The sequence below is a fragment of the Mercurialis annua genome, linkage group LG7, assembly GCF_937616625.2.
Source record: "Mercurialis annua linkage group LG7, ddMerAnnu1.2, whole genome shotgun sequence".
Taxonomy (NCBI): Eukaryota; Viridiplantae; Streptophyta; class Magnoliopsida; order Malpighiales; family Euphorbiaceae; genus Mercurialis; species Mercurialis annua.
This window is the reverse complement of record NC_065576.1, coordinates 15,027,083-15,042,471: the sequence shown is the minus strand read 5'-3', so window position 1 is coordinate 15,042,471 and position 15,389 is coordinate 15,027,083. Positions and strand designations below refer to the sequence as shown.

Below are 15,389 nucleotides of genomic sequence, written 5' to 3'. Positions count from 1 at the left end.
ATTCGCCATAAGCTTGCTCTTAGTCCGGAACTCCACTATTTAGCTCGGTAAATGACAACTATTATATGGACTTTGAATGGGTTGTAACTTGGCGAAGGGTCGGGGTAGGAGAATTTGGATAATTTTGGCTACAACTTGACTTGAAAAACAACGTTTTCTATGAAGTGTAAGCAATGAACTAGCTTGGAATTTTTTCGCACAAGTGACCTATTCTTTCTTTTATTTGCCTTTCTTTATTCATTTTCTTTTGCTAATTTTTATTGATTTTATTTTTCTTTGTTATTCATTTTCTTTTATCTTGTTTTCGTTTTCTTTTCTTTCAAGGCATTTTTTTAACACTTGTTCACAGTTTCTTTTTCATCGTCAAGATAGATTCACATTTATTTTCTCAACTTAAGTTGACCAAGTCAAATTGGGGTGTTCAAAGAGGTGAAGTGTGAAAGGGTATAATGTTTGAAATGTGGTAAAAATCAAAGAAATGGCTCAGGCTCATGGGGTGTAAACTAAGGGTAGAAAGGGTAGGCTTTTGAAAGTGGTCTAAAAGAATGGGGTAATCCTAATGCCATAATCATTTAGTTGTCAAAAACTCAGCCGTATAGTCTCGAACGGACACCGAGCAAGTTCTAGGAATTCCGCATGCAATCAACACTCACCAATAATTAATAAGGCTCAAAACGCTCAAAATAGGGTGATGTTATGCCACATACTTGACTCCTATGAAATCATGTCAATCATGCCCAATATTTTCAAAATTAACCAATTTTAACGCATACCATGCAACCGTATTAGGTAACTTTGATCATGCTCAAGATTACACAACCAACCATCAGAATTCACCATAATCTCATCAAAACATGTCATACAAATTGCATTTCATTAGGCAAGCATCAACATTTAATTGTTTAAACTAGAAAATGCATTCAAGGCATTCATTGACCGGGAGATAACCATTATGGACAAAATTTTAAAACTACGCCTAAAATATTAAACTGACAAATAAAAAATAGAAATAACACCCCTCCTCACACTATTTATTAATATATTTTTTTTAAATTTGTTATTTTTTCTTCTTTCCCCACCCCCCACTTTAAAAGAATGCATTGTCCTCAATGAATGAGAAAGTGCACAAAAAAGAAGAAGAATAATAAAAATTCTTCCCTTTTTAGGATTGCAGCGAAATGTTCCACAAGGAGCTGCTATCCGTTCCTTGGTTACAACAATGCTGTTATTAAGCGCATAGTGGTGTTGGGCTGGACAACAAATAAAATCTAAAGAAAAACTGGTTAAAATAACATAAAAATGTAAGAGCTATGGAGAAGAAGAAGTAAAAAAATGCACAAAACATAAGTTCAAAAAAATGTTGACAGACTATTAGCCGGTCCTTGGCCTGCTAGAGATCTTGGGCCGGCTGAAGGACTGATTTCAGCTCTAAATTTTTTTCCGTCTTTTTAATAATCGGTCGGCGCTTGGCCGGCCTGACTCGGGGGCCGGCTGAGCACCGGCTGATCCGCTGTTTCGATTTTTGAAATTGAATTTTTTTTTTATTTTAAAAACCCAATTCATTAAACATAATTAAAAACTTAAATTAAAGGCAAATCGTGCTTGTTTAAGGTTACTAGCCTTGACCGTATAGAAATAATTTCATGGAGGATCAACTAGAGCAACTCGCTCATGTCCTTGATCAATAAAAGTTCTAAGACATGGTTTGCACCATTGTCCAAGAACCTTAAAATTCTCTCCATTCGCGCTCTCCAATTCCACTACTTCTGGACCAATGTTGCGCCGAAGTTTGAATGGTCCACTCCATTTTGATATAAGCTTGCCTGCACAAGATCCTTGAGAAGTATTTAGCATAACAAACTTACCATCACTGAGGTTTTCTGGCTGCAATGTTCCTATGTCATTAGCCTTGTGACAGAGTCTCAACTTCCACCCTGCCCATTTCTTGGGTTTACCCTTTCGTGGTTTTGTAGGAAGTGGAAGTTTCGAAGGTGCCCGCTTCTCTACTGATTGCGCAGGTTTATCACATAATGGCTCGCACATTGTTCCCTCTCTGCTTGATGGCTCGATTTCTTGGAATATCTCAGGAATGGACAAGTACATAACTTCCCTCTTGTTGTCATGCTCGCTTTCCTCAACATAGTCGACCCTCATGCATTTTTCTTCATTGCTCAAACCTTGCTCGCTCTTCTTCATTTCAAACTCCATGCTTTCTTCCCCTATTCGCAGAGTCAGCTTGCCTGCATTCACATTAATGAGTGCTCTGCTTGTGTTCATGAATGAGCGTCCAAGGATCAATGGGCATTCTTTGTCAATTTCATAGTCAAGGACGACAAAATCCACTGGAAATATGAATTTGTCGACCTTGACTAATACGTTTTCCACGATCCCATATGGCTTCTTGACCGAATGGTCAGCCAACTGAAGCATCATTGGGGTGGTCCTAACCTGTTGGTCACCAAGTAGTTGCCTAAACAAAGATAGAGGCATTAAATTTATACTGGCACCCAAATCACAAAGACAATTAGTAGTTTGCAAATCACCAATAGTACAAGGAATAGTAAAACTCCCTGGATCTTCGAGCTTCGTTGGTAATTTGCTCAAGCTGATTGAGCTGCAATTTTCAGTAAATGGAACCGTATTTGCATCCCAGCTTATCTTGTTCATAAGGATGTCCTTTAAAAACTAGGCATAGTGCGGCATTTCTCGTAATGCGTCAGCCAAACTGATGTTGATTTGCAGCTTCTTGAAAGTATCTAAAAACTTTTCAGGTTCCTTTTCCTTACACTGCTTATTTTCTGCCTCTGCGGTAGTACTTGCTGCGTATGGATCATCCAATGCCTTTCCATTCCTCAGTGTTATCGCCTTGACTTGCTCTCTTGGATTTGCCTCAGTGGTGGATGGCAATCCTCCTTGATTTCGGATCTGCAGTGCTTTAGCCATCTGCTGTATTTGCAATTCTTGGTTATGAATAGTAGCAGCATGATTTTTGAGTGCTTGTTGAGTCTCTGCGTCTTTCTTTAGCATCAACTCCATCATTTTGTCCATCTTACTGTGTAGAGACTCTCCATGTTCTTTCTGCTGAAAACCAGGTGGATGCTGTGGCCTATTATTCTGATGGTGAAAGTTGCCTTGATTTTGGAAGCTACCCTGATTCTGTTGTGGTCTTTGTTCTCCTTGAAAACTAGGACCTGCCTGATTGTGGGTGTGGCTTCCATTATCTTTCCATGAGAAATTTGGGTGATTTCTCCACCCTGTATTGTATGTGTTGGAATATGGGTCATTGTCTGGTCTCTGTCCACCCATATAGTTGACTTGCTCACTGAACGGATGTGACATCACATAGCACTCACTCGCCACATGGTTAGGTTCTCCACAAACCTCACAGCTATTCTGAATTGCAGCCACACTATGAGTGTTGGTCGCTACAACTTGTTTTGTAAGAAAATCCTGCAGTAATGACTTGACCGTCTCCACCACTGGATCAGTATTAACTGCCATAACTCCTCTCTGAGCAGGTACTTTGGCCCTCTCGGTTGGCCAAGAACAGTTGTTCACTGCCAACTCATCTAACAGCTCAAATGCTGCGTCAGTGGTCTTCCTCATTAATGACCCTCCTGCGGCTGTATCAATGATACTCCTGGTCTGATCATTTGATCCATTCTAGAAATTTTGGATCAAATTCTCTCGCGTAATATGATGATGAGGAACCTTTCTCTGCATTTCCTTGTACCGCTCCCACGCGTCACTCACTGATTCTCCATCCAGTTGCTGATAAAGCATGATATCTCTAGTCAGCTTTGCGGTCTTCGCCATGGGAAAGTACTTGTTCAGGAATGCCTTGGCCAAATCTGACCATCTGTTAATGCCTACTCTGGGCAGAGCATGAATCCAGATCTTTGCTTTATCCCTCAGAGAAAATGGGAATAAGCGCAGCCAAACTTCATCTTCTGTCATGTTACTGAGCTTGAAAGTACTGCACACCTCCAGGAAGTTCGAGAGATGCACATTTGGATCTTCATTTGGTAGCCCATAAAACTGACAGCGGGCTTCTAACAACTGAATGATACTGGTTTTAATCTCGTAATGGTTTGCCTGCACAGGATGTGCAAAGTAACCATGAGTAGTATTTCCTACATTCGGCTGAAAGAATTCCATCAATGTTGGTTGTCTCTGTCTGTTGTTATTCTGTCCTTGTGGATCCTCCTGATTTTGCTGAATCTGTGGGACCACTCTGTTATCCCCAACATTATCCAAACCAGGTGGATCTGCAACTACGTATGCCATATTTAGATTCTTTTGAGCTGATTTTCTGATGCTTCGCTCAAAAGATGTGAGATCTGGTTGAAATGTTTCTAAAGGTAGACCCTTGCGACGTGTATTATGCATACACTACAAGAAGAGTACATGTATCAACACAACCAACAAAACCCACGCGTAAAACAAGAAAATAAAAGACTAAAACAAGTCGAGCTATCCTAACTTAGATGTTAAAGATATGCTTTCCCCGGCAACGGTGGCAAAAACTTGTTGAGAAAATGCTGCAAGTGCACAGTGTCAACTCGTAATACAGACTGTGAAGTCCAGATATCGTACCCACAAGGAAAGCAACTAAATACACCCAATTAAGATACTCAATTTGGATAGCCAAAAAGATAATTTGGTTGAAGTGATTTTAATTTAATAAAACTGAATTAAACAAATATAATTTAGAATAAATGTAAGCTTTTAATGAAAATGGGTTTAAACAATAATAAGGAAGATCAGGGATTATTAATTTTCTTTATGTCATTAATCTCATGGGATATATGGATTATGTTATCAATTTATGGTTCAGGCTAGTCTAATGCATCTATAACTCTCTCTCAAGCCGCTATAGATAAAAATATACAAATAACCAATTAATAGGCAAATTACTCACTCTCGTGTTATAAAATACCAAATCAAGCGATTAAATGATATTTATTAAGCAAACCTCAAGAACACGTATTCATTAACTCACTCTCGTGTTATTAATTCATACGTTGTTAATTAACTGATCTATTTCAATTAACCTCTCTCAAGTCATAATTAAACATAGGGCAGTGAATGAATTGGCCAAAAACATTCAAGCATTATGAGCATTAATTAACACATCATTTTAATAACAATCCAATATCCTAATATGATTAAGTAAACATAAGTCCAATTAATAATCCCCGGAAATGGGTTTAGCTACTCATAATTAAAGGAAATTCAACAACGACATATATGGAATTCATGATTAATAAGAACACAACGGTAATTGATCTCTCAATAATGTTGTACCTTAACTCCGGAATTCCAATATGTTTTGCGTAATAATCCCAAAAGATAGAGTAGAAATTATACTAAAATAGACTACCTTTAATGGCGGTGTCTATGATCTAGACATAAACTACAAAATAAATGAATTCTAAAATGTCTAAGATCCAAAAGATGTGTTTGATCTCTAAAGGATGATTTTTCTCTACACAAATGCAAGCTATTTATAGAGTTGCTAGGAGTGGAGCTCAAGCCAAGAATCTCTCTTCATATCATGGAGTTTGAGTGATGATCAAGCTTTGGATCTCTTCTTTCCATGTAGAGCGGAGTAGGGAGCAAGTTCTTCCATAAGCGTCTTCAGTGAATCATGGTTCACTTATCTCATTTCCAAAGATAGCTTGATTAAATATCTTCTTGATTCATACTTTGAGTGCAAGCCAAGAAAGATCTCTTTGAGTGTGAACACAATATATGTTGCTTATGGAAGGTGTATGAGTGTATCGGCCAAGAATCCCCGCGCGATTGCACAAGAATCAAAGTGATTCTCCAAGACCAGTAATCAGCCGGCTCTTGGCCGGCTCATTGTCGTGGGCCGGCTGAAGGCCGGCTGAGCTGCTGCTTGTGGCTTATTTTCCGGTTCGATTCGTTTTGACTCGGTTTGACCCGAAACTTGGTTGGCTTTCTTGAACTTAGCTCGAATCCTTCTGGCTCTGACTATTTTTGCATTTTAACTCTGTTTTATTCCTAAAAACTCAAGAAACATTAAATATTTACATTCTACAAATAATTTAACAAATAAGCGAAATTAACTAAATAAGTGTATATTTTACATCATAAAATACTAAAAACTAGTAAATAAATGACCTCTAAATGACGTAAAATATACACTTATCAGCACCTTCTCAGTACAAGAACAAGAAGAGGGGTGTCAAGAAGAGCTATCAACCGTACACCTACAGTTCAGGCAACAGCGGTAGCAGCCGCAGTTTTGGGCGCGGTAACAGCGGAGGTGCTAGTTTCCCTTTCTGCCAGAACTGCAGACGTCGACATCCGGACGAGTGTCGTTTAGCACCAGGAGGCTGTTTTACTTGTGGCCATCCGGGTCACTTTGCCAGAGAGTGTCAGGCATCTGGGCAGCAGATGTCGGCATCTAGTGTCGCTCAGCCATCCTATCAGAGTTAGAGACCTGCGTTCTCTGCACCAGCAGGGTTTTCTCGACCTGCTGCTTCTTTTGGTGGCCAACGGGGCCGAGGTTCTGGAGGGCGTGGTTTTGGAGGCCGTGGCAACGGCGGTAGAGGTTCTAGCAGCTATGGTATCGGATAGAGTTCACAGCAGCAGAGTCAAGGTCAGGCCAGAGTTTTCGCCTTGACTCCTCAGGATGCTCATGCATCTAACGCAGTGGTGCAAGGTACTCTTCAGATTTCTTTCGTAGATGCTCTTGTTTTATTTGATGCGGGTGCAACCCATTCTTTTGTGTCTACGTGTTTTGCTGCTAAGTTGGGTGTAACACCAACAAATCTGTGTGAACCTTTATCTGTTTCTACTCCCTTGTCTGACTGTGTGGTGGTGGATGTGTTGTATCCATCGTGTTCCGTGGTTATCCATGGAAGAGACTTACGTGCTGATTTAGTTGTTTTGGATGTACTTTCTTTTAACGTGATTTTGGGGATGGATTGGCTGGCACGCCATTATGCTTCGATCGACTGTCGAGGGAAGTCGGTTGAGTTTCAGATTCCAGGTGATCTACCCTTTTCTTTTCAAGGGGAAAAGGCGGAGACACCAAAGAATCTGATTTCTGCGATCAAGGCAAAGCGGATGATGAGTAAGGGTTGTCAAGCTTTCTTAGCTGTGGTTCGAGACATGGATGCTGAGGTGGGCAGTATAAACACTATCCCTATAGTGAATTAGTTCACTGACGTTTTTCCAGAGGAGTTGCCTGGATTACCACCTGATCGGGATATCGAGTTCTGCATTGACGTTGTTCCTGGAACTGGTCCTATTTCGATATCGCTGTATCAGATGGCTCCTGCTGAGCTGAAGGAGTTGAAGGAGCAGTTGCAAGAACTGTTAGACAGTGGTTTCATCAGACCGAGTACTTCTCTGTGGGGTGCTCCAGTTCTGTTTGTTAAGAAGAAAGATGGTTCCTTTCGGCTTTGTATCGACTACAGGCAGTTGAATAAGGCTACCATCAAGAACATATATCCCCTTCCTCGCATCGACGACTTGTTTGATCAGTTGCAGGGTGCGAAGTGCTTTTCCAAGATTGACTTGAGATCCGGGTATCATCAACTTCGGATTCGGGACGTCGATGTGCCTAAGACTGCTTTCAGAACGCGTTATGGGCATTTCGAGTTTCTAGTCATGTCGTTTGGGTTGACTAACGCACCAACAGCGTTTATGGACATGATGAATCGGGTCTTCAAGCCGTTTTTAGATCAATTTGTTATCGTCTTCATTGATGACATCCTGATTTATTCTCGGAATGCGGAGGAGCATGCTTATCACTTGAGGACTATACTACAGACCTTACGAGAGCATCAGTTGTATGCTAAGTTCTCAAAGTGTGAGTTTTGGTTGGAACAGGTTACCTTCTTAGGACACGTGGTGTCGAAGGATGGGATCAAGGTTGATCCGAAGAAGATTGAGGCGGTTATGGATTAACAGAGGCCGAGGTCAGTTACCGAGATTAGGAGTTTTCTTGGGTTAGCTGGCTACTATCGTCGGTTCGTGCAAGATTTCTCTCGGATATCTGCACCTTTGACTAAACTGACACATAAGGGTGTTAAGTTTGAGTGGACCGACAAGTGTGAGACAAGTTTCGAGAAACTGAAGGAGATTCTGACTACAGCTCCTATTTTGGCGTTGCCTTCTGGCATTGAGGGTTTTACTGTGTACTGCGATGCTTCTCGGATTGGCTTAGGTTGCGTGTTGATGCAACATGGACAGGTGATCGCCTATGCTTCTCGTCAGCTGAAGAAGCATGAGGTGAATTACCCTACTCATGACTTGGAATTAGCTGCTGTGGTTTTTGCTCTGAAGATCTGGAGGCACTACTTGTACGGTGCGACTTGCGAGATCTTCACTGATCCCAAGAGTCTGAAGTACATTTTTGATCAGCGTGAGTTGAATCTGAGACAGAGGAGGTGGCTAGAGTTGCTGAAAGACTACGACTGTACTATTCAGTACCATCCTGGAAAGGCTAATGTGGTAGCCGATGCGTTGAGTCGCAAGTCTTCGGGCAGTTTGGCTCATATTTCTGAGGTTGGACGTAGACTCATGGTTAGAGAGTGGCATGATTTGATAGCTTCGGGCTACGGTCTTCAGGTTTCTCAGAATGGTGGTTTGTTGGCACATCTGCAAGTGCAGCCGGTTTTGATTGATAGGATTAAAGCTTTACAAGCTGAGGATCCACAATTGAAACGGATTATGGACGAGATCCATCTGGATGGGAATTCCGAGTTTGTTTTTGTTGACGGAGTTCTCAGGTTTGGTTTTAGACTGTGCGTTCCGGATTCAGATGGTTTGAGAGACCAGATTCTGGAGGAAGCGCATAGATCAGCTTACAGTGTTCATCCGGGATCTACCAAGATGTACCATGACCTCAAGGGTACGTATTGGTGGAGCAGAATGAAGAAAGATGTTGCAGAGTATATTTCCAAGTGTCTGACTTGCCAGCAAGTGAAGCTGGAACATCAGAGACCTTTTGGCTATCTGCAGCCACTACCTATTCCAGAGTGGAAGTGGGAGAGGATTGCCATGGACTTTGTTGTTGGTTTACCACGTACTCGACAGGGGTATGATTCCATCTGGGTGATAGTTGACCGTATGACCAAGTCAGCTCATTTCCTTCCGATCAAGGTTTCCTATCCTGCTTCGAAGTTGGCTCAGTTGTACATCGACAGGATTGTCAGTTTGCATGGTGTACCGGTTTCGATTGTTTCCGACAGAGGTTCTGTTTTCACTTCGAGGTTCTGGAAAGCATTACAAGAGTCCTTGGGTTCTCGTTTGGACTTCAGTACAGCTTTTCATCCTCAGTCTGAGAGGACTATTCAGACATTGGAGGATATGCTCAGGATGTGCATTCTTGATTTCCAGGATAGCTGGGATACTCATTTGCCGTTGATTGAGTTTTCCTACAACAACAGTTATCATGCGAGCATTGAGATGGCACCTTATGAGGCTCTGTACGGACGCAAGTGTCGATCTCCTATCTGCTGGGAAGAGGTCGGCGAGCGGAAGTTGTCTGGTGCTGAGATTATTCAGATTACCTCAGAGAAGGTACCGTTGATAAAACGGAGGTTGGAGACAGCTTTTAGTCGGCATAAGAGTTATGCTGATCCGAAGAGAAAAGACATCGAGTTTCAGGTGGGAGACTTTGTGTTTCTTCGTGTTTCGCCTATGAAAGGCGTGGTTCGTTTTGGTGTCAAGGGAAAGTTGGCACCGAGGTACATTGGTCCATATGAGATTTCAGAAAGGATTGGAGCAGTGGCTTATCGTCTGGTTCTGCCGCCAGACATGTCGTTAGTGTATCCTGTATTTCATGTTTCTATGCTGAGGAAGTGCATCTCAGATCCTTCACATGTGATTGTGCCCCAGAGCGTTGAGATTGACCAGGAGCTGTCCTATGAGGAACAGCCAGTTGAGATTGTCGATACGCAAGTGCGTAGGTTACGGAACAAGGAGATTCCGATGGTCAAAGTTCTGTGGCGAAATCATTCTGTTGAGGAGTGCACTTGGGAGACGGAGTCCGATATGCGGAAACGTTATCCTTTCCTTTTTTCTTGAGGTACGTGTAACGTTACCTTTGTGTTTTAGTTGATTGTTTCGGTGCTTGTTGTGTTGTTATGTGTATTTGTTTGTGTTTAAATTCGTGGGCGAATTTTTAATAAGTTGGGGAGAATGTAATATCCCGTATTTTTAAATTATTTTTTTTCCGTCAAGCTTTAAATAATTTATTATTATTATTATATATTTTTATTTAAATTTATTTTAGTCGTTCGTTGATCCAATCGTGGTCCGATTCGTGTTTAGTGTGTATTATTAAATTTAAAAAAAAAGAAAAAGAAAAAAAATGGATATGTCAAGTTGTGCATGCAAAACCATGCACTTTTTGTTATTATATTTCCACGTAAATTGGCCTATTTATTATTATCATCTTGGGCCATGAAACCCATGTAGCCCATGTTCATGATTCATTAAGCCTTATTTGACATGCTCCTTACTATTTCAATTCAGAAACAACAGTTTGTGCGTGACTTTTGTTTTCATTCCTTCTCCTATTTAAGCGTTGCTGTTACGTTTTCTTTATTTCCCAACCTAAATTTTCATTCTTTTCTTAACAAACTCAGCCGCCATTCCTCACCTTAAGAATCTGAAATCATCATCCCTTCCGTTCGTTCCAATCCGGTAAGTGTTCATGTTTGGTTTCCCTTCATTGTTTCTTGTTTCGATATCATTAAAATACGGTTTTTGATTTCTAGCTTATTGTTTTAGATATAATCTGATTGTTCTTTGTCGGTTCTCATCGACTCAGCGATCTCTTTGATCCTTACGTATTTCATATCAAACGGTACGTACCATTCCTCGTTCCCGCGCCGTTTTGCGTCGTCGTTACTGTGTTATAGTTGTTGTCGTTCTATTAATTTGTTGCTGTCTTGGAATTCTTATATATAGAATTGATTCCATATTGGCTGGGCATATTATGGTTGCTTGTATTAGGATATAACTGTTACTACTACTTGATGTCATTATCATATTGGTTAGGGAAAAGGTACAAAAATGACCCTCATGTATAGCCCATGTCTCTTGTTGGCACCTCATGTATTTCGAATCTCAAATATGACCCTAACGTATTGAAAAAGTATCAAAAAAACACAACAAACTAACAGAAGTTAGTTTTGGTGTTAAATGTGAGATATGTCAATTTATTTGTACATATAAGCATTAATTAATCTGACATGTCATCATTTTTAAATTAATATAACACATAAGCATTAATCATAATTAATTTTTTTAATGCATTAATCATAATTAATTAATATCTTAATTAAGTTTAATAAATCTGAAATTAATTCTAATTCACCTAATATTGCTTCAATTAACTTAAACTAAGTTAAATTAACCCTAAAACACAATCTTTTACACTTTGTCTAGATAACCGAATCAAACAACGCTGCAACCACATTATCTTCATCTTCAATCGTATGTCTTCATCTGGGCATTCTTTCCCCAAATCAAATTTACCTTAAAAATCCAACCTTGATTCTCCATCAATCTTGCCAAACCCAGCAACAAATTTCACTTGAAAAGAAGATTCCACTTTAAATTCCACATATTAGAGACGTATTTACCCACCATCAATCAGATGTAAATTCAATTCTAATACATAAATTCAACACAGAAATTCAAACATGATTGCTAGAATAAGAACCCCATTTTAGAAATTTAACTACACACCATCAATCAAGAAGAACTCAATACTAAAAATCCCCAAAACATAGCAAAAATCTATCACTTCTCCTCCACTGCAACTTATCTACCCACTATCATCACAACAACTGAACCTGAAATTGTTTTCACCTCCGTCAAGTCCTTCGCACCCGCCGTCATTGCCGATCTGGGTCCTGATTTTAACTTATTAGGATGCACAGTAGATAGACTTGGATACTTTGTATCCATCACCATCGATTCCTCTGCGGAACTCATGCAAGTGTGGCTTGGATCCAGTGCTGCAGCAGCTGTAGTTGCGGTTAATGAGATTTTTGTTCCGCAATTAGAGGTTAAGGAGTTGGTTCTTGCTGAGAGATTATGTTGAAGGTGGAGTAATCTGAAATTGGAGGAGGTTGTGTTGAAGGGCGATAGAGATTAGGCGGAGGCTGTGTTTTAGGGTTAGTTTAGGTTAAGTGGGGCCATTTTAGGTTAATTGAAGTTACTTTAAGAATAATTAAAGTTAATTGAAATTTTTAAGTATTATTATTATAATTAATTATGTGTGGGTGATGATGTGTCAAATTATTTAATGTTTATGTGTACAAATAAATTGACACATCACTCACTTAACACCAAAACTAACTTCTGTTAGTTTGTTGTGTTTTTTTGATACTTTTTCAATACGTTAGGGTGATATTTGAGATCCGAAATACATGAGGTGCCAACAAGAGACACGGGCTATACATGAAGGTCATTTTTGTACCTTTTCCCTATTGGTTAATGCATGATGTTTTATTAATTGAGATTAGGGCTTTGCTTTTAATTGTTAAATGATTCATTAATGACTAAAGGAATGGTTCATGTTTTGCAATTTAATTAACGGTAATGTCATCTTCTTCAAATGATTATAATCTTGATTTTTGTTTTGGTTCATAAATGGCAGTGATCGGGTTTTGGTTCATTATAACAATTGGCTTAAGGTTTTTATTTTGGCTAAGTTATGAATTTTAACTTTTAAAAATGTTTTCTTAGCTTAAGGAGTTAAGTGTTTATAGCTTATCAAAATAAATTGATAAAATTACTCGGTTAATTATATTTAATTTTGAATATCTTTTTGACATGTCATTTGGCTAAATTGTAATTTAGCCCCTAAAAGTTTTTAAAAACTTATTTTAGTTAAGTTATAACTTTTGGACTTTTAATTGATTTATTATTTCGTAAATTAAGAATGAAAAATTAATTGATTTTAAATATCCAATTGACTAAAGTACTATTTATTCCCTAGTTGGCTAAAGTACAGTTTAGTCCCTAATTGGCTAAAGTACAGTTTAGTCCCTAAACTTTTTTTTAAACTTAAAATAGTTAAGTATTGGTGGTAACTTGGGTTACTTGAATTATAAGATATTAAATCCTATTTTAACATAGATAATTATTTTATCAAGTATTTAAATTATAAACTCGGATTTATAAATTTAATAAAATTTTGTTTGGGTTAGACTATGGTCGCCCGACAAGTGGGAAGAAGCTTGGTAGTTTTTAATAACTCGGCTGACTCACTGATATAAATTTTAACTTGGGTTAAATTAAATTGTTTAATAAATTACTTGAATTGTAATTTAATATATATAACTTATATGGTTTGGTTTCTATAACTTGGGTTATAGTTTTAATACGTTTTAATCTTATGTGTTTGATTATACATTGGCGTGTTGTTGTGTGTACTAGTCCTATGTGGTGTTTAGTACTCTTTAGAGTTAGGGTCTGATTTTAATTATGATTTTAATATTTTATTTAGACCCGTCGACTGTTCGTACTTCAGAGGCGAACCAGAGTTAGGTGCTTATCGGTTTCACGTGGAATAGCAAGCAGTGAGTTTATATCTCTATTTACCTCTTTATTAAGTAATGTTATATTTTGTAAATATATATGTATAAACAGCTTTCGAACTGTTTTCGGCATTGTGGATTTGATTTGGAACGTGCTACTCGATGGGCATCATCGGGACTGCATGCGCACCGGTAATAATTATGGTATTGAGGTAGGTTTGAGATACGTCTCACCTTAATGAGGGCACCGGTGGAAGATACGTCTCCTGGGCTCACTATTTATTAAGTGATAGTCGGGGATCGGTTATTGAGATACGTCTCACTGACACGACAATGGATTTAGAATTGTGGTTTAGGGTTTCATTGATAATCCATAATGAAAATGTTCTTATTAAACGTTTTTAAAGGTTTTCAACTTAATAAATGTAAATGGTTATATAAACTCTACTCAGTAAATCTGACCCCGTTGTTTTCCCAAATTTTCCAGGTTTGTGATTTGAGCATTTGTCGATCTCCGTTTCTTCATTCTCGGAGGTTCTTTATTTATTTTCAGAATAAAAGAGTCAAACTGTTTTTAAACTCTTAGACTGCGGTAGTAGTATTGGATTATTTATATTTTAGTCTTATACTTATTGTTTTAGACTATTATTTGTTGATATAGTTCAACTATGATTTTATCAGCTTTGGCATGATTACAGTAACTTGGTATTATATATTGATTTGCCATGTTGTTGGAGTTTAATTTGAAATTAAGTACACTTTGAATATATGTTGCTTAAATGTACTGCTAGATTAGGTTGGCGTCTCGGTTGCCCCCGAGCATGTGGTTTTCTGCAGGTACTTTGTTTTAAATGATATAAGTTGGTTATCCGCGAGGCTAGCTACGGGTTTTGGTACAACCATACCCATACCCTAGCGCCGGTCACGATTCATGAAAATGGGTCGTGACAAAGGATCCCTATCCAAATCTAACTGGCTTTGTCATTAGTTTTCACACCCTAAAACTTCTGTTTTTCAATTTGTTGCTCTTGATCCATTTAACCCAGAAGAACTTAGGATTGTTAATAATATGCCAAATATTCTTGGTAATAGCTGCTTTGTTCCACATATTAATATCTTTCACCCCAAGCCCTCCTTCTTTTTTTAACTTGGCAATTTCATTCCAAGAGACAATAGCATTGAATCTGCCCTCATGTTTACCAGACTAGAGGAATCCTGAACAAATTCTTTGGATTTCCTTAATCACACTCTTAGGAAAAATCAAGATAGAAGCCAAGAACACATGCACACTCATCAAAACTGAATTCTTCCAGCATAGGATAAAAAATTTACTAGTCCAATTATGAATTCTACTAGTGATTTCTCAGTAATACCCTTGCAATCATCTTGACAGTCTAATAGAAATTAAGGGGATACCAAGGTACCTAAGGGGCGACACACCTTCCTTAAATCTTAACAAACTCTTAATAGCATTCTTCTCAGACTCCTCAACATTACACAGGAAGATTTAACTTATGTTCACATTCACATGAAAGCTAGATATGTCTCTAAAATTATTAAGCTTGTTCACAAGGAAAGCCACAGAGTTGAGGTTGCCATAGCAAAATAATAAAAGGCCATCGACAAAAATGAGATGATTAATTTTCAAAGTTTTACAACCAGAATGAAATTGAAGCTCAAGAGTGGTGTTTAACAGGTCGCTCGAGAGATACTTCATACATAAAACAAACAGGAGAGGAGGACATGGGGTCACCTTGTCTGATCCCTTTTTTAGAACAGAATTTGGGACCAGTAGTACCATTCTAGTTAATAGTTAAACTAGGAGATCAGACAAAATTCATGATGAGAGAT

At 38.6% G+C, this 15,389-nt stretch overlaps 1 protein-coding gene across 1 annotated transcript; it reads right to left on the bottom strand.

Annotated features, from left to right (window-relative positions):
- Positions 1-2,685: 2,685 nt before the first annotated feature.
- Positions 2,686-4,389, bottom strand: LOC126656879 (uncharacterized). The gene is made up of 2 exons (XM_050351503.1): positions 3,712-4,389; positions 2,686-3,645 (listed from the first exon to the last, which is right to left on the bottom strand). Exons 1-2 carry the CDS (start codon positions 4,387-4,389, stop codon positions 2,686-2,688), a joined length of 1,638 nt encoding a protein of 545 aa, XP_050207460.1.
- Positions 4,390-15,389: the final 11,000 nt, after the last annotated feature.

Excerpts from the sequence above, each read along its gene's own strand:
- LOC126656879 (XM_050351503.1), bottom strand. The coding sequence starts at position 4,389 with ATGCATAATACACGTCGCAAGGGTCTACCTTTAGAAACATTTCAACCA. Across the intron at positions 3,646-3,711 it reads ACAAGGAAATGCAGAGAAAG|ACCAGGAGTATCATTGATAC; the intron begins GTTCCTCATCAT and ends TCAAATGATCAG.